The following is a 14,846-nucleotide window of genomic DNA, read 5'->3' as shown; positions in this document are numbered from 1 at the left end:
CAAACAAATAGTCTACACATCAATCAATGAAAATCATCTAATTATTAATTATTGTGTTCCGTTTTCCTACAAAACAAGAAATGGTGCGTTGTGGTTTTGTGAAAAACAATAAAACCCCAAACTTCCGCCCCTCTTTCAAATGTATCTTCCTTGTTAGGTATTCAGCTCGAACCAGCAACTAGGCGGGGAGCGTCACATCACATAGAGCGCTGTCCACTGTTAACAGACGTCCCAAACGTCCAATGGGGAGTGAGCTCTGCTGGTGCCCGAAGATCCCGTTGGCTGGTAGAGTAGGTGCGCTGCGGAAAAATCGAATAGTTGAGTGAACAGCATTCAGTTGTCGGAGAGGAGACCGCAGCAGTGTGTGCGCTATAGGGAGCAGATATCACTGAGAGAGAGAAAGTCAGTGGCTGTTTGAGAATAGGCATAATTAGAAAAAGCTCATGACAAAATCCATCGATTACGTGCATGGTACGGATTATGATGTTTTAAAATTGATATATGCATTTAGAGGAATCTCCTCATCACTTAAATAGCACTCCACATCATTGGAATGTGCACTGCTGCCATAAACGGACGCGTCTGAAGTAGCCCAGAGCTTGTTGATTTGGCAGTGAAGACAGGCTTTTGGGTGTAATCAGACCTGCATTAACCATCACAAACAAGATGGTCCACGGTAGACGGGACTACTAAAAGACACATTTTTTTCTCCCAAAAGCCTTATACATTTTGGGGACTTTCCTTGGACTAATGGTAATGGGAATTGACGCGTTAAATAAAAAAGGATAAGATTTTTTTCCAAAGTACACTTGTTCTTTGGCGATGATTGTGCTATTCCTTCTTCTGTGTATTACGAATGGAGTGGTCTCGCAGATACGCTACTCTGTGCCGGAGGAGGCGGATCACGGCACCTTCGTGGGGAATATCGCCGAGGACCTTGGACTGGACATGACCAAAATCGCCTCGCGGCGCTTCCAGGTGGTGCCTAGCTCGCGGACGCCGTACCTGGAAGTGAACATGGAGAACGGGATTCTGTTCGTCAACGAAAGAATTGACCGGGAGCAGATCTGTAAGCAGAGTGCCAGCTGCCTATTACACCTTGAAGTGTTTCTGGAGAACCCACTCGAGCTGTTCCGCGTGGAGATAGAGGTCGTGGATATAAATGACAATCCGCCCAGCTTCCCCGAGACCGACATCACAGTGGAGATTTCAGAGAGCGCTACCCCCGGTACCCGGTTCCCTCTTGAGAGTGCATTCGATCCGGACGTGGGCTCCAATGCGCTGCGCACATACGACATCACCACCAATAACTACTTCTACCTGGATGTGCAGACGCAGACTGACGGGAACAAATTCGCAGAGCTGGTGCTGGAGAAGCCGCTGGACAGGGAGCAGCAGGCGGCCCACAGGTACGTGCTAACTGCGGTGGACGGGGGGCAGCCTCCACGGACAGGCACTGCTCTGCTGGTGGTCAAAGTGCTGGATTCTAACGACAACGTGCCCGTGTTTGACCAGCCGGTGTATTCGGTGAGCCTTCAGGAGAACGCACCGGTGGGGACCCTCGTTATTCAACTGAACGCCACCGACTTGGACGAGGGGCAGAACGGGGAGATAGTGTATTCATTCAGCAACCACATATCCAGCCGCGTCAAGGATCTGTTCGCCATAGATGCGCGCACTGGACGCATCGAGGTGTGCGGCGAGGTGGATTTTGAGGAGAGCAGTTTATATCAAATATTCGTTCAGGCGAAAGATCTTGGACCCAATGCCGTGGCTGCACACTGTAAAGTCCTGGTGAAAGTGACAGACGTAAATGACAATGCTCCTGAGATCACCTTTAGCACCGTGACTGAGTCGGTGAGTGAGAGGGCAGCCCCAGGAACCGTTATAGCCCTGCTGAGCGTAACGGACAAAGATGCCGAGGAAAACGGAAAGATTCATGTTGAAATCCTCGGCGATGTCCCGTTCAAACTCAAACCCTCCTTCAGGAACTATTTCACCATTGTAACAGACGGACCTCTAAATAGGGAGAATGCCGACTCTTATTCAGTGACTGTAGTTGCCAAGGATACAGGGACCCCTTCCCTCGCAACCAGTAAATCAATCAAAGTGCAAGTCTCGGATGAAAATGACAATGCGCCAACGTTTACACAGCCCATATATGATGTGTATGTGACTGAAAACAATGTGCCAGGTGCTTATATCCACGCTGTGACCGCTCTGGACCCAGACGTTGGACAGAACGCTCTCATTAGTTACTCCATAATGGATTGTGATATTCAGGGTATGTCTGTGAAAACATATGTGTCAATCAATGAGGAAACGGGCTACCTTTACGCACTCAGATCATTCGATTACGAGCAGCTTAAAGACTTCACTTTCATGGTTAAGGCGAAAGATGCAGGTAGCCCCGAGCTCTCCTCGAACGCCACGGTCAAAGTGATCATCGTAGACCAGAATGACAACCCTCCCTCAGTCATTGCTCCTCTGGGTAAAAATGGCACTGCGAGAGAGCCGCTGCCCCGCTCCGCAGAGCCTGGCTACCTGGTGACCCGTATCGTCGCCATGGACGCAGATGACGGCGAGAACGCACGGCTCTCCTACAGCATCCAGAGGGGGAACGAGAACGGCATGTTCCGTATGGACTGGAGGACAGGAGAGCTGCGCACTGCCCGGCGCGTCTCAACCAAGCGGGACCCCAACCAGATGTATGACCTGTTGATAGAGGTGAGGGACCACGGCCAGCCACCCCTCTCCTCCACCGCCAGTGTGTTCGTGGTGCTGGTGGACAGCGTGGTGGAGGACCACCGGGAGAGGGGCACCGCCAAGTCCAAGGAGACCACTCTGGACCTCACCCTCATCCTCATCATCGCCCTGGGCTCTGTCTCCTTCATCTTCCTCCTGGCTATGATCGTGCTGGCGGTGCGCTGCCAGAAGGACAAAAAGCTTAATATCTACACGTGCCTCACCAGTGATTGTTGCCTCGGGTGCGCCACATGCTGCAGCAGGCATGCGCGAGCCCGCAAGAAAAAGCTCAGCAAGTCTGATATCATGCTGGTGCAGAGCGCCAACGTCACCGGGGCCGGTACAGCCCAGGTGCCAGTGGAAGAGTCCGGGAGCTTCGGCTCTCACCACCAAAACCAGAACTATTGCTACCAGGTATGTCTGACTCCGGAGTCTGCCAAAACCGACCTCATGTTCCTAAAGCCGTGTAGCCCATCTAGGAGCACAGACACCGAACACAACCCGTGCGGGGCCATAGTGACAGGGTACACTGACCAGCAACCTGACATCATATCAAACGGCAGCATTTTATCAAGCGAGGTAAGAGTCCTCTCATACCTTCGAACCCCCCAAAACCCACAGCATGTAATTGCTATCAGTATATTGCATATAGATTGAGATAACCGCAAACATATGCTTGTTTAAAAACATTCTCACTGCTGCTATTAGTAGGTAGATACAATGTAATAAAAAATAAGATGCATTACGCATTGCCAGGGAATTTATTTAATTAAGCATCCCTAAATATTACGATAACTTCCTGTATGTTGCATCACCCCCTTGTTTAAACTGAGTCCTCTACAAATATGTTTGTTATTTTCCATAATACATAATCCTGCATATCCTGCCATTAATTTCCGGATCGGCAATTCAACCGAACATGATTGCTAGTTGCTGACATGTTGCGGTTGGCAGTCCTGCGGGAGATAGATTATCATTGCAATAGTAATGATTGCATGTTTATGTTCTGCTCAAAAGTGATTTTGAAGTAGGCTGGGTTTGGAATAAGATAAGCATAAATGAGGCTAATATATGGGTGCCTTGAAGGCTGGTGTGTGTGTGTGTGTGTGTGTGTGTGTGTGTGTGTGTGTGTGTGTGTGTGTGTGTGTGTGTGTGTGTGTGTGTGTGTGTGTGTGTGTGTGTGTTTCTGTTGTCTGCGCAATGACCATGTCCCCTGTGAGAACACACACATTACGCACACTAGTCACGATCGTGCTGAGTCGCACTAAAACAAAGATCCGTCTATAGTTGCGCCAGCCTGAATAGGTGCACCACTTAATTTTCTCCCTGGCAGTAGGTATATCTATCTATGCTCTCGGGTAGGAGGCCTAAAACGGCACCTCTCAAAATATAGGCCTAGATGAGAACATCACTTCAAATCTAACATCAAATATCAATAAGATATAATATATTCCTCTCTGATTCCGAGGGGTTGGGCTAAATGCGGAAGACGCATTTCAGTTGAATACATTCTGTTGAACAATTGACTAGGTATCCCCCTTTCCCTTTACCAGGTGTAATTGTTGTAACTTTGTGTTCTCATGAACATCCTGTTTTGATTATCAAATACCACCACGCCCCAAATACAGGAATGTCCCGCCTATCTCTTTCAGACCAAACATCAGCGAGCGGAACTCAGTTACCTGGTGGACAGACCTCGGCGTGTGAACAGGTATGGAGCACTAGCACGCATGCCTGGTGCCCTGCGAGTGATGTGATTGAGAGTGTTGTTTAGAGTGGCCATTCAATGCCAGAGGGGAGGGACTCTACCAACCACAAAAGCATGCCACCAAGACTCAATACCTAGGAATGGTTTCCATTCTGGCGCTGTCCACCTGGCAATACAGTCCCAATCAAGTATGATGATAACGAAGTGCAGGATAATGAATTATGATGACGATGAAGATTGTGATATTGACATTGCGCAATTTTTTTGACAACTTTTTATTTATATAATTTTTTACATACGTTTGAAAATAAATGAGGCCTACCACTATCTTCAATACACTTCAATGTTCTTTCTTCTTCCCCTATTCTGTGCCCAGTTCGGCTTTCCAAGAAGCGGATCTCGTTAGCTCGAAAGACAGTGGTCACGGTGACAGCGAACAGGGCGACAGTGACCATGACGCCACCAATCGAGGTCACTCTACCGGTAAGTTCATCCACCACCGTCCCCTTGTTAGTTCTTGGCTGGTTGTGCGGCTTGTTGCTCTTTCATCCAGCTCCCGGGGCTGCCGTTTCTTTAACACCACTGCTCTCTTCCCATTGTGGTGCTGAAATGTAAGCGACTCATTATGAGCTGCGCGAATATCGGCTGCTTTCAGAGTTCCAGACTAGTCGTGTCATACTCATTCTGTCCATCTCAGATATTGAAAATGTGCCTAGGACTTATGAAATATTGCCTATAGTGTTTTTCTAACTCTTCTGGTTTAGACAACTATAATAGTGGGCTGTTTTTCGTACATTTTAGTCGTCCTGTGAACACGTGAATTCGCCGGTTGGCTTGTCTTTGAGCGGTGCGGTGTGGTATGGGAACGGGACCAAATAGGTTGCGGGCGCAGACAAACAAACGAGTCATTAATTGACTGCGCTGGGTGCTGCCGCCCGCCCTAGGCCCCTACCACCACACTGACCCGCAATCCTGATTGCCCGTCAGCTTTTATCTGCTCTACCTAAAGGATCACATACCGGGTTTTTACAATTGGTCTTCTCAGCTATGAATTCCGTTATCTCTTCATTAATCCGTGGGATTGCTCTGGTCCAGCCACGCGCGCGCGTGTGTATGTGTGTGTGTGTGTGTGTGTGTGTGTGTGTGTGTCAATGCCTATGTTTTTTGGGATAGCAACATGGTCAGCCCAGAGGGTGAACCCACATCATGCGAAACGAGCCATGTCTAGAAATAATAACGGCACTATCGTAAGCCTGTGGATATACACAGACGTTTTTAAGGAAGAATCCTGTTTAATTGAGCCTACTCTTCTTTTACAGCTGTATCTGGTTAGCTTGGACTTCTTTACAAAGTCACTTCTCAGATTGAACACCTTTTGATGTTCAAACAAAAGGCATGTGTTTAGGTGGTTGATGTCTACATACGTTTTTAGCCATATGAGACGCTACAGGCTAGTATGAAGCTTCTTCGATACAGAGACTACAGGAGCTGTACTTCCTTATTCATAGAACCCTTATATACTTCATGTCTGGCTTGACCAGACTCCCAATGCTAAGTGTTGACTCCATGGCGTGCTACTGAGTGGACTTTGTTGTCTTTGCTTTTGACTTTGAGTATCCTTGTATGGCAATAGGCTACTGTTGCTTAGTTATGGAATTATCGCAGAGCTTAATGTCTTTAAAGAGATTAATTGCTGTGCATTGAGTCTTTGTTTGATTAGGATAATTGATAGCGTGGCTTAGCATCGTCTGCTTGCACAACACTTGGAAATCGCCGCGCTTGTTTGATAAGTGATAATTGAGTTTGCTGACATGTCAAAACCTCATGGTTTTTCTTAATTACATGTTTTATTTTCCATGAAACATTCCCAAATTTAATGAGGACAGGGTGAACCATAGGGCAACTGTAGCAACTGATTGCCATTGAAAATGGTGATAATTTAGGTGAATAAAGGTTTGTTGATATGGACTAAGTGGAGTACTATTCTGGTCTCAGAGATGACATAGCCTATCTTATATGTACTGTTATTATGGATACATTGTCACCATACTGTTTTGAAACTTTGCAATTGGCATTCCTTCCCACCTCACTATCCCCCTCTCCGTCTTTTCCCCTCCCCATTCCCCCAGTTGCCGTGGCGAATCCCTCCTTAGGCCTGCGGTTCACGTTATCGCTGTGGTAACAGCTCGCTGATCAGTAATTCATTTTCAGACCTCTGCATACCAATTACCAAATGAAGGTTATTATCAAGACTGCTGTTTGCCCTGCTCGAGAGCCATGCACAATCAGAAGATACAGACGTACACAATAAAGTAGGGGGTCAGTGCATTTACAGACAGTATCTCTCCCTTGAACAATCTTAATTTCTCTCTCTCTCTCTCTCTCTCTCTCTCTCTCTCTCTCTCTCTCTCTCTCTCCCCCTCTCACCCCCCCCACCCCCTCTCTCTCTCTCTCTTTCCCCCTCTCTCTCTCCCCCCTCTCTCTGTCTCTCTCTCTCTGAATAAGGGAGAGACGTGTTGACACAGTGCTTTCAGTGCATATTAAAGTCAGACTGATGTACTATATAGCCTTCGACTGAGGGTGTAATTCTTTTCTCATGTTTGATCGGTAAAATCGTTAAAGTACTACGGCCCAGAAATAATGTGGATATTCATTCACATCTTTTAATAAACCTTCAGCTTTATGAGGACAGGTCAATTCGATACACAGCGGTGTTTTTCCTTTCCTAGATTCTTTCTTCTGAAGATACACCTAATGTGCCTCAGGGAACATCTCATTTCCGAAAATGTCAAGAAATATCAAAAAGTCTTGATCTGGCTTTGTAGCGGAGACGTTTCCCCCGGAGTGTGTGTGTGTGTGTGTGCCTTATCACTTCTCCAGACTCTAAATGCCAGGGCACGGGCCCTATTTAAAATGCTAAAGAAATTCATATTCAAAAGCCTCGTCGTGTGATTGTTGGATATGGAAATATGTTCAGTATCCAGGGTCAGAGGTTATTGTTACATTGCTTTGGTGAATATCTAAAGAAGTGCAGGTACCACTTGTTGAAATGAGAGGTAAATGTATGGTAGAAAACGCGGCCACACTATTTGGAGAGTCTGGATAGTCCCTCTGTAGATTCTCTACAGGTTATCATACTAACAACAAACTATCTGTTGATAAGCAACTGCCGGCTAAGGTTAGGATTAGGGTTAGGTTTAGAATAAGGGTTAGGGTTAGGGTTAGAAGAAGGGTTAGGATTAGGGTTAGGTTTAGAATAAGGGTTATGGTTACGTTTAGGGTTAGGGTTAGGATAAGGGTTAAGGTCAGGGTTAGTAGATAGTTAGTTGAAGTGTTACTGATAGTCTGTAGAGCATCTACAGATGGACTGTCCAGATAAAGTGTCACCAAAACCACTCATTGATCTATTGCCTATAGAGTCTCTATTAGTAGATACATAATGCCATAGGACAAACTTAACTTTCTGTGCTGACACTCAATGTGATGGTTTATTTATGGATGTTTGTTAATATTTAATAACAAACTCTCTCGTTAGGAACCTTGGCGGTTTCCCCAAGAGGTTAACGACGCCGAGCCAAATTAATCCTCTTTGTAACAGCAAATTCTCCCTATGCTGACCCGTGGAAACGCACACACACACACACACACACACACACACACACACACACACACACACACACACACACACACACACACACACACACACACACACACACACACACACACACACACACACACACACACACACACACACACATACACACACACACACACACACACATACAGCAGTCTGAAGCCTAATCAGTCTATATCATAGGATTAACTGAGGATAATGTTGGTGAGCAGTTTGGGTTTTACTCAGACACACACAACAAAGGACTTACAGTATGTTTGACTTAAAAACGTAGACTAAACCATGGACTACGACTGATACAGATTAAGTTTGGAAAAACCCTGGTTTTGCTTAATCCCAAAATATCTATCCGAATTGAATCATACATTGATTTGATTCGTTATTCCCGGGCTCAATTGCACATTCATGAAGAATAACCTCAGAATGAACTTCCCCTTTGACAGAATGCTGATGAACTCGGGTTTATTTCAACAGTTGTTGATCTTGCAATCATTCATGGGATGTAATTGCATGGCCAGTTTGAAACGATGTGAATAACCAAGGTAATCCAATCATTTTGAGCCCGTGGTTTCCATGATCCAATACCTTGGTCACAATAAGCTCTGAGAGTCTAGTAGTGTGGTGTTAATGGTTATAAACACGTCTCTCACTCAGCGTGAACAGGCAGACCTGCTGAGAGATCACAGAGAGAGAGAGAGACGACCACAGAGGGACATGAAAACATTAACCCTTTACTGACCTCTCAACCTCCAACCTCAGCCAATGATTCAATGAATTTAGCCTGTTTCTCTATCTCCAAATGGCAATTGAAACAAATACAAAATACAACACACATCGTACATAATACATGAATACGCATCCCTCTTAGGACTTGAAGTATGGTGTATTGCATGTACAACTTTACTGTGTATTTTAGAAGTCCTGGTTGGTTTTCCCAAAGGGCTGTTTTTGCTTGACTCTCTCTAGTGTGTCGGTAGAAAGACGGGGGTAGAAAGACCTTCTGACCTTTCCCTGTGTATGCTGGGCTTCCTAGGGTGTTTCTGCTGTGCAGCGAGGCTGAGAGTTTATCTCTCACCACGTGCACTGCTGTTTCATTAGACGGGGGGGCTGGCTTTGATCTCATATGGTGAAGGAGAGAACCATGTGACGAGGAATAAGAGATCTGAGCAGCTTTTTTGCAGTGTTTGTGTGTGTGTGTGTGTGTGTGCTTGTTTCTCCTGCTTCCTTTTTTACCTTGTTTGAATATGAATGTGACCCCTTTATGACCCCTATCTCTCCACTCTCCCTCCCTCCCCCCTCTTCTTCTCTCCTCCCTCACTTCCCAGGCGCTGATCTCTTCTCTAACTGCACAGAGGAGTGCAAGGCTCTGGGCCACTCCGACCGCTGCTGGATGCCCTCCTTTGTGCCCTCCGACGGGCGGCAGGCGGCAGACTACCGCAGCAACCTGCACGTGCCAGGCATGGACTCCGTGCCCGACACTGAGGTATTTGAAAGCCAAGAGCAAACGGGCGATAAGTCATTCTCCACCTTTGGCAAAGAGACGCCCCTCAGCCACCTCTACCAAAACCACTATCAAAACCACCACAAAAACCACCTCCACCTCAGCCACCACCATGCCACCCACGCCAACCAAGCCGCGCTAGAGAGGAAAGAGTTTGAGGCGCTTCTGTCTAGCACGCGAGCGCCTTACAAACCCGCCTATTTGAGTGAGTATCCGATTTGCACGGCAGCTCTGTAGCTAACCTGCCCTGCTCCACTCTCTCAACCAGCCGACCCTGATCTGACCATTGACTTGAACAATACAAAAAAATAAAATAAATACCAATTCGCATTGTTCCCCCATTGGCTCGAAGTGCCATGGAATTCTTTCAAGTCCACTGACCCATCTAATTCACCCCCCCCCCCGTTGTCAGACTTGAACTAATTCGCTCTCTTCCTCTTTCACACATCCTCATTATCACTCTCTCTATCTGTGGCGATCTCATCCTCCGACACAGTCTTCCATATCAATGTCACTCCCTCCTTCCACCACCAGCAGCCCCATCTATGTGCCTTTCTGAATTAAATGTGCCATGATCAATTCGAGTACAGTTTGGGATCCATAAGAGAGCTGTGACATCGCTGAGACGTTGACGTGGTGTACAGCTCTGTCTCATTATGGGGAGATGGATGTGTTCGCGTACAAGCTGCTTCCCTCGTTCAGAAAGGGAATGGGGGAAAAAAGGAGTGTTTTTTAATCTGTTTAAAAGAATAGAGGCTAAGAGATTACCCTCTCGTTCGTATTCATCTGATGGTTTTACTCTAGCTCCTAGGATTAAAACCGTTTTAGATAATTGAGGAAAGCAGATGGAAGAAGAGGCATATTTCCATAAGGAATTTCTGCCTCGAAACTCCCTTTTGAAAGGGCAGAAAGAGAAGCATACTCATCACTGCAATTTGGTGATAATGCTTAATTATAATTTTGTCAAGCGCCGCCTTAAGTGTTCCCCGTTTCTTTCATCTCTCGACACAGCACGCTTAACATGTTGAAACTGCCGGAGTCACGCTGTCTCACCTACTACCGCAATACACAGCCGCGGCATGCGGCAAAAGGGAAAACATTTGACAGTCATACCAGCATTTATATTTGTATCAAAGCACTACCTCTGATGAATACAGATGAGGTAGAGACTCCAGAAAGATAAAGATGGCACCTCCCTCTCTGTCTAAATCCCCTCCTCCTCCTCCTCCTCCTCCTCCTCTCTGTCTCACCGACTAAACATGGTCGTAGAGTTAATCACCACAAGACATTCCTTGTTTAGAGGAGGTCTGTTAGGGGGGTCTGGTAAGGGGATAACAGGTGGGCATAGGGGGGATAGTCTCATGACACTAAGAGGCTGTGTCTTTCCCTAATCTGATAAAGTCATCCGGACACACAGAGCCCCTTGTAGCCAGAGACGGCGGCCCAGGCAGGGCCCTGTGGCGGATACCGGGTCGGTCATTACCCTGATCAAACAGAGATGACATAGAGCCGCTGCTAGCTTGGGGATTGTTAAGCTGTCATGGGGTGGGGGTGGGGGGGCTCCATTTGTTCCTATGTCAGCCATGGCCCATTTTGAGTTAAGACTCATTCTTGCTATCCTAAATAAATTGGGCGTGCAATATATTCAGAGACGCAGACCCATATTCCCACGCATTATCCATGAGTGATTTCACTGAGCGGATTGAAATGATTCTACAAGAGAAGGAATGAAAGGGCTTCCTAATCGTCCTCACCTTGTTTCATTGACTGTCTTTACAACACTGAGTAAATAAATGAAGGTTGCTGTAGATGCACTGTCTGTAATCCATTCTCTCTCGCAGACAAACGTGACCCCTAATCAGCATGTGTTCTCTGCTTGCAGCGAGGAAAAGGGTTTGCTAGCTCCTTTCGCGTGGACATACCAGAGACCGCATGACTTTGCGCAATCAGTCAAAACGACAAAAACTAAATAGAGCATCAAGTTCCATTTCCTTAGCTGTACCACGTCTGACTGACATTCCTCCTACGGAACACGGAACTCTGTGGACAACATTCCCTCCGGAATTCTATTGGAACACTGCCGGCCTTGGATATTACTATCTATGGGACTCTGGAGGGGTTGGAAGTGGTGGGGACGGACAGAGAGACACGGTTGGGAGACGGACAGGCAGACAGCTCTACACGAGGACCCCACCGCTCTCAGCAGGACTGAGATAGAGTTGAAAACAGAACTAATAGAGGGGGAGGAGAATGAGGGAGGAGGAGGAGGACGAGGACAAGGGGGGAGGAGGAGGAGGAGGACAAGGGAGGAGATGGAGGAGGACGAGGATCTCTCCTCTCTGATCTGTGTGTGCCTGTTTACAGCACTAATGTACATCTTTTAAGAAGAAGAGAAAAAAAAACAGAAAACAGAACAACAAAAAAAGACAGGAAACGGAACCACGACGTCACTGAGCCCTTTAGATGTTTATACTCACAGCAGAAGCCAGTTGTACAGGAGATCTTTGTGCATTTTACATGCAATACCACTGTTTTAGACTTGACTGTTTTTCTATTCAGTTTGTGTGGTCAGGTGTCTTCTCCTCAGATCTACAGTACTTCAACTTTATAAGGAAAGATTGTGATTATTATTATTTTTTTAAGTTCTGCTTTTGCTTTTTTCACAACATAGTGAGTCTGGACAGTGATGGGCTTCGCCTTTTGAATTCTAAGCTGTTCAGTAGTTTATATAATGTGTGAGAAGTGTTTAATGTACTCTTTTGAAAAGCTTCAACATGAATATAAATCTATATATAAATCTATCAATATATACTTTTTCTGAAGGTATGCTATCTATTCGGTGGGTTTCCTATTGTGTGTAGACAGGGGTCCATAAGCTGCTTAAAGTGCTGTAGAAGGCTTGGGAGGATCTTACAGGTTGGCGGCGTTCTTACCATGAAAACAGAATGGCCTTATCTTTTCACGTGAAACCAAGTTTTCATCTGGTTTGATTATTTCATTTTTTCACATTTGGATATTGAAAGTTGAAATTCATGTCTATAAATAAAAGTGGTAATAATTTAGATTGAATTCCATGGTAATTCTGTGTTATTGTAACCAAAAAAGGGTCAATTAAAAAGAACAAATCAAAAAGTGGCCAAATAATGAAAGGTGTTGTACACATGCAGTGTAAAATCTAACATACACACATACACACACCGTCTTACACACAAACACACCATAATGCCAACAATAAACCGAAAAATGAGAAATGTACGGTCTGTCTCATGTGGTTGATTTTCTATGACTTGGGTATAGACATACATGTACAACATCCAATCACAGCGAAGGAAATGGCTGATATGATAACATCTACAGTAGTCCTGATGTACGTTCATCGTGTGGTCAGTGGTTGTTAGATAACTTCAATTCATATTTTACTCTGTAAAGTGTCACCTGTTTCATAGGATACGTTAAAAGTTGTTTTCACATTCTCCATTTCTCTTGATTTTACATGCCCCCCTCTGGGGATGTGTTCATTCTAGTGACTGATGCACGGTGAGGACATGTTATAATCTGCATCTGAATGCAGGAAGGAAGCTCAGAATGAAACTCCAGATGCAGTTGTACTATTTTAATTTAACTAGGCAAGTCAGTTAAGAACAAATTCAAATTGTCAATGACAGCCTAGGGGGGTAACTGCCTTATTCAGGGGCAGAACTGCAGATATGTACCTTGTCAGCTCGGGGATTCGATCTTGCAACTTTTCGGTTCCAAGTCCAACGCTCTAACCACTAGGCTACCTGCCGCCCCAGGGTACAGGCTGCAGTTCTGGAAAATCACACTTGTCAGTTGGACACAACATTCATTGCACTTCAGTGGAGTTCTACGCTTTGACAACCACTACAGAGAAATCGTGGGAAATATGTGTTTACTATGTTTAGCAGGGGTGGTGAGAAATGTCTACATAGGCAATACAATGATGACGTACACCTAATGGCCGAAAATCTCATCACAAAATCATGGGCATTAATATGGAGTTGGTCCCCCCTTAGCTGCTATAACAGCCTCCACTCTCCTGGGAAGGCTTTCCACTAGATGTTGGAACATTGCTGCGGGGTCTTGCTTCCATTCAGCCACAGGAGGATTTGTGAGGTTGGGCACTGATGTTGGGCGATTAGGCCTGGCTCGAAGTCGACGTTCCAGTTCATCCCAAAGGTGTTCGATGGGGTTGAGGTCAGGGCTCTGTGCAGGCCAGTCAAGTTCTTCCACACCAATCTCAACCAACCATTTCTGTAAGGTCCTCGCTTTGTGCATGGTGGTATTGACATGCTGAAACAGGAAAGGGCCTTCCCCAAACTGTTGCCACAAAGTTGGAAGCACTAATCATCTAGAATATCATTGTATGCTGTAGCGTTAAGATTTCTCTCCACTGGAACAAAGGGGCCTTAGTTGGCACTATGCATTGAAGCAGGTAGCGTTCTTCTGGCATCCGTCAAACCCAGATTCATCTGTCTGACTGCCAGATGGTGAAGCATCATTCATCACTTCAGGGAACGCTTTTCCACTGCTCCAGAGTCCAATGGCAGCGAGCTTTACACCACACAAGCCAACACTTGGCGTTGCACATGGTGATCTTAGGCTTGTATGCGGCTGTTCGACCCATTTCATTAAACTCCCGACAAACAGTCATTGTGCTGACATTCCTTCCAGAGGCAGTTTGGAAGTGGATAGTGAGTGTTGCAACCGAGGACAGGCGATTTTTACAGGCTATGCTCTTCAGCACTCGGCAGTCCTGTTCTGTGAGCCTGTGTGGCCTACCACTTCACAGAGCGCGCAGAGAAGCACGAGATTGAACTTCACTCAACTTTCTAGATTTCCCTCGCTTAGTTAATTAACACTATCAACATTGCCCTTTAATTTGGAAATTTTGATTAGTCAAGTTATAGATCATTTGTAGTCAGCAACGCAGGAGTGATTGCTTCCTACAAGAGCACAAAATGTGTGCATTTCTAGACATCTTTGGAAAGTGAGTCAGGTAAAGAGCTTTTTTTTGTCTTAAAGGGACAGTGTTGAATTTTGAGACATGCTTGAATAAGCTAAGTAGCCAACAGGCAGAGGGTAGCATAATTTGTCTGATTTTCTGTAAGTATGGGAATAATTATGCATTTTATTTTGTAAAGTGGTGTCTTGCATCAAACAACACAACAACATTTTCAGTCATCTCCTTGTCTGAAGGACAAGTGGATAAACAGGTTCATGTTAAGCCCAGCATAGTT

The 14,846-nt window shown here is 45.7% G+C and overlaps 1 protein-coding gene across 4 annotated transcripts; it reads left to right on the top strand.

The window, feature by feature from the left end:
- Nucleotides 1-320: 320 nt before the first annotated feature.
- LOC109905191 (protocadherin-10-like) lies at nt 321-12,843 on the top strand. 4 transcript variants are annotated; one of them, XM_020502425.2, is made up of 5 exons: nt 321-3,159; nt 4,398-4,456; nt 4,830-4,936; nt 9,413-9,570; nt 11,471-12,843. In XM_020502425.2, exons 1-5 carry the CDS (start codon nt 823-825, stop codon nt 11,522-11,524), a joined length of 2,715 nt encoding a protein of 904 aa, XP_020358014.1. In that variant the 5' UTR covers nt 321-822; the 3' UTR covers nt 11,525-12,843. The 4 variants fall into 4 exon arrangements, with proteins under 4 accessions (XP_020358014.1, XP_020358012.1, XP_031645989.1 ...); XM_020502423.2 differs by having other exon boundaries at nt 336-3,324; XM_031790129.1 differs by having other exon boundaries at nt 336-3,159; nt 9,413-12,843.
- The last annotated feature ends 2,003 nt before the right edge of the window (nt 12,844-14,846 follow it).

The sequence above is a fragment of the Oncorhynchus kisutch genome, linkage group LG15, assembly GCF_002021735.2.
Source record: "Oncorhynchus kisutch isolate 150728-3 linkage group LG15, Okis_V2, whole genome shotgun sequence".
Taxonomy (NCBI): domain Eukaryota; kingdom Metazoa; phylum Chordata; class Actinopteri; order Salmoniformes; family Salmonidae; genus Oncorhynchus; species Oncorhynchus kisutch.
This window is presented reverse-complemented; position numbering and strand designations above follow the sequence as displayed.

Excerpts from the sequence above, each read along its gene's own strand:
- LOC109905191 (XM_031790128.1), top strand. The coding sequence starts at position 823 with ATGATTGTGCTATTCCTTCTTCTGTGTATTACGAATGGAGTGGTCTCG. Across the intron at positions 3,325-4,397 it reads GCAGCATTTTATCAAGCGAG|ACCAAACATCAGCGAGCGGA; the intron begins GTAAGAGTCCTC and ends TATCTCTTTCAG. Across the intron at positions 4,457-4,829 it reads AGACCTCGGCGTGTGAACAG|TTCGGCTTTCCAAGAAGCGG; the intron begins GTATGGAGCACT and ends TTCTGTGCCCAG.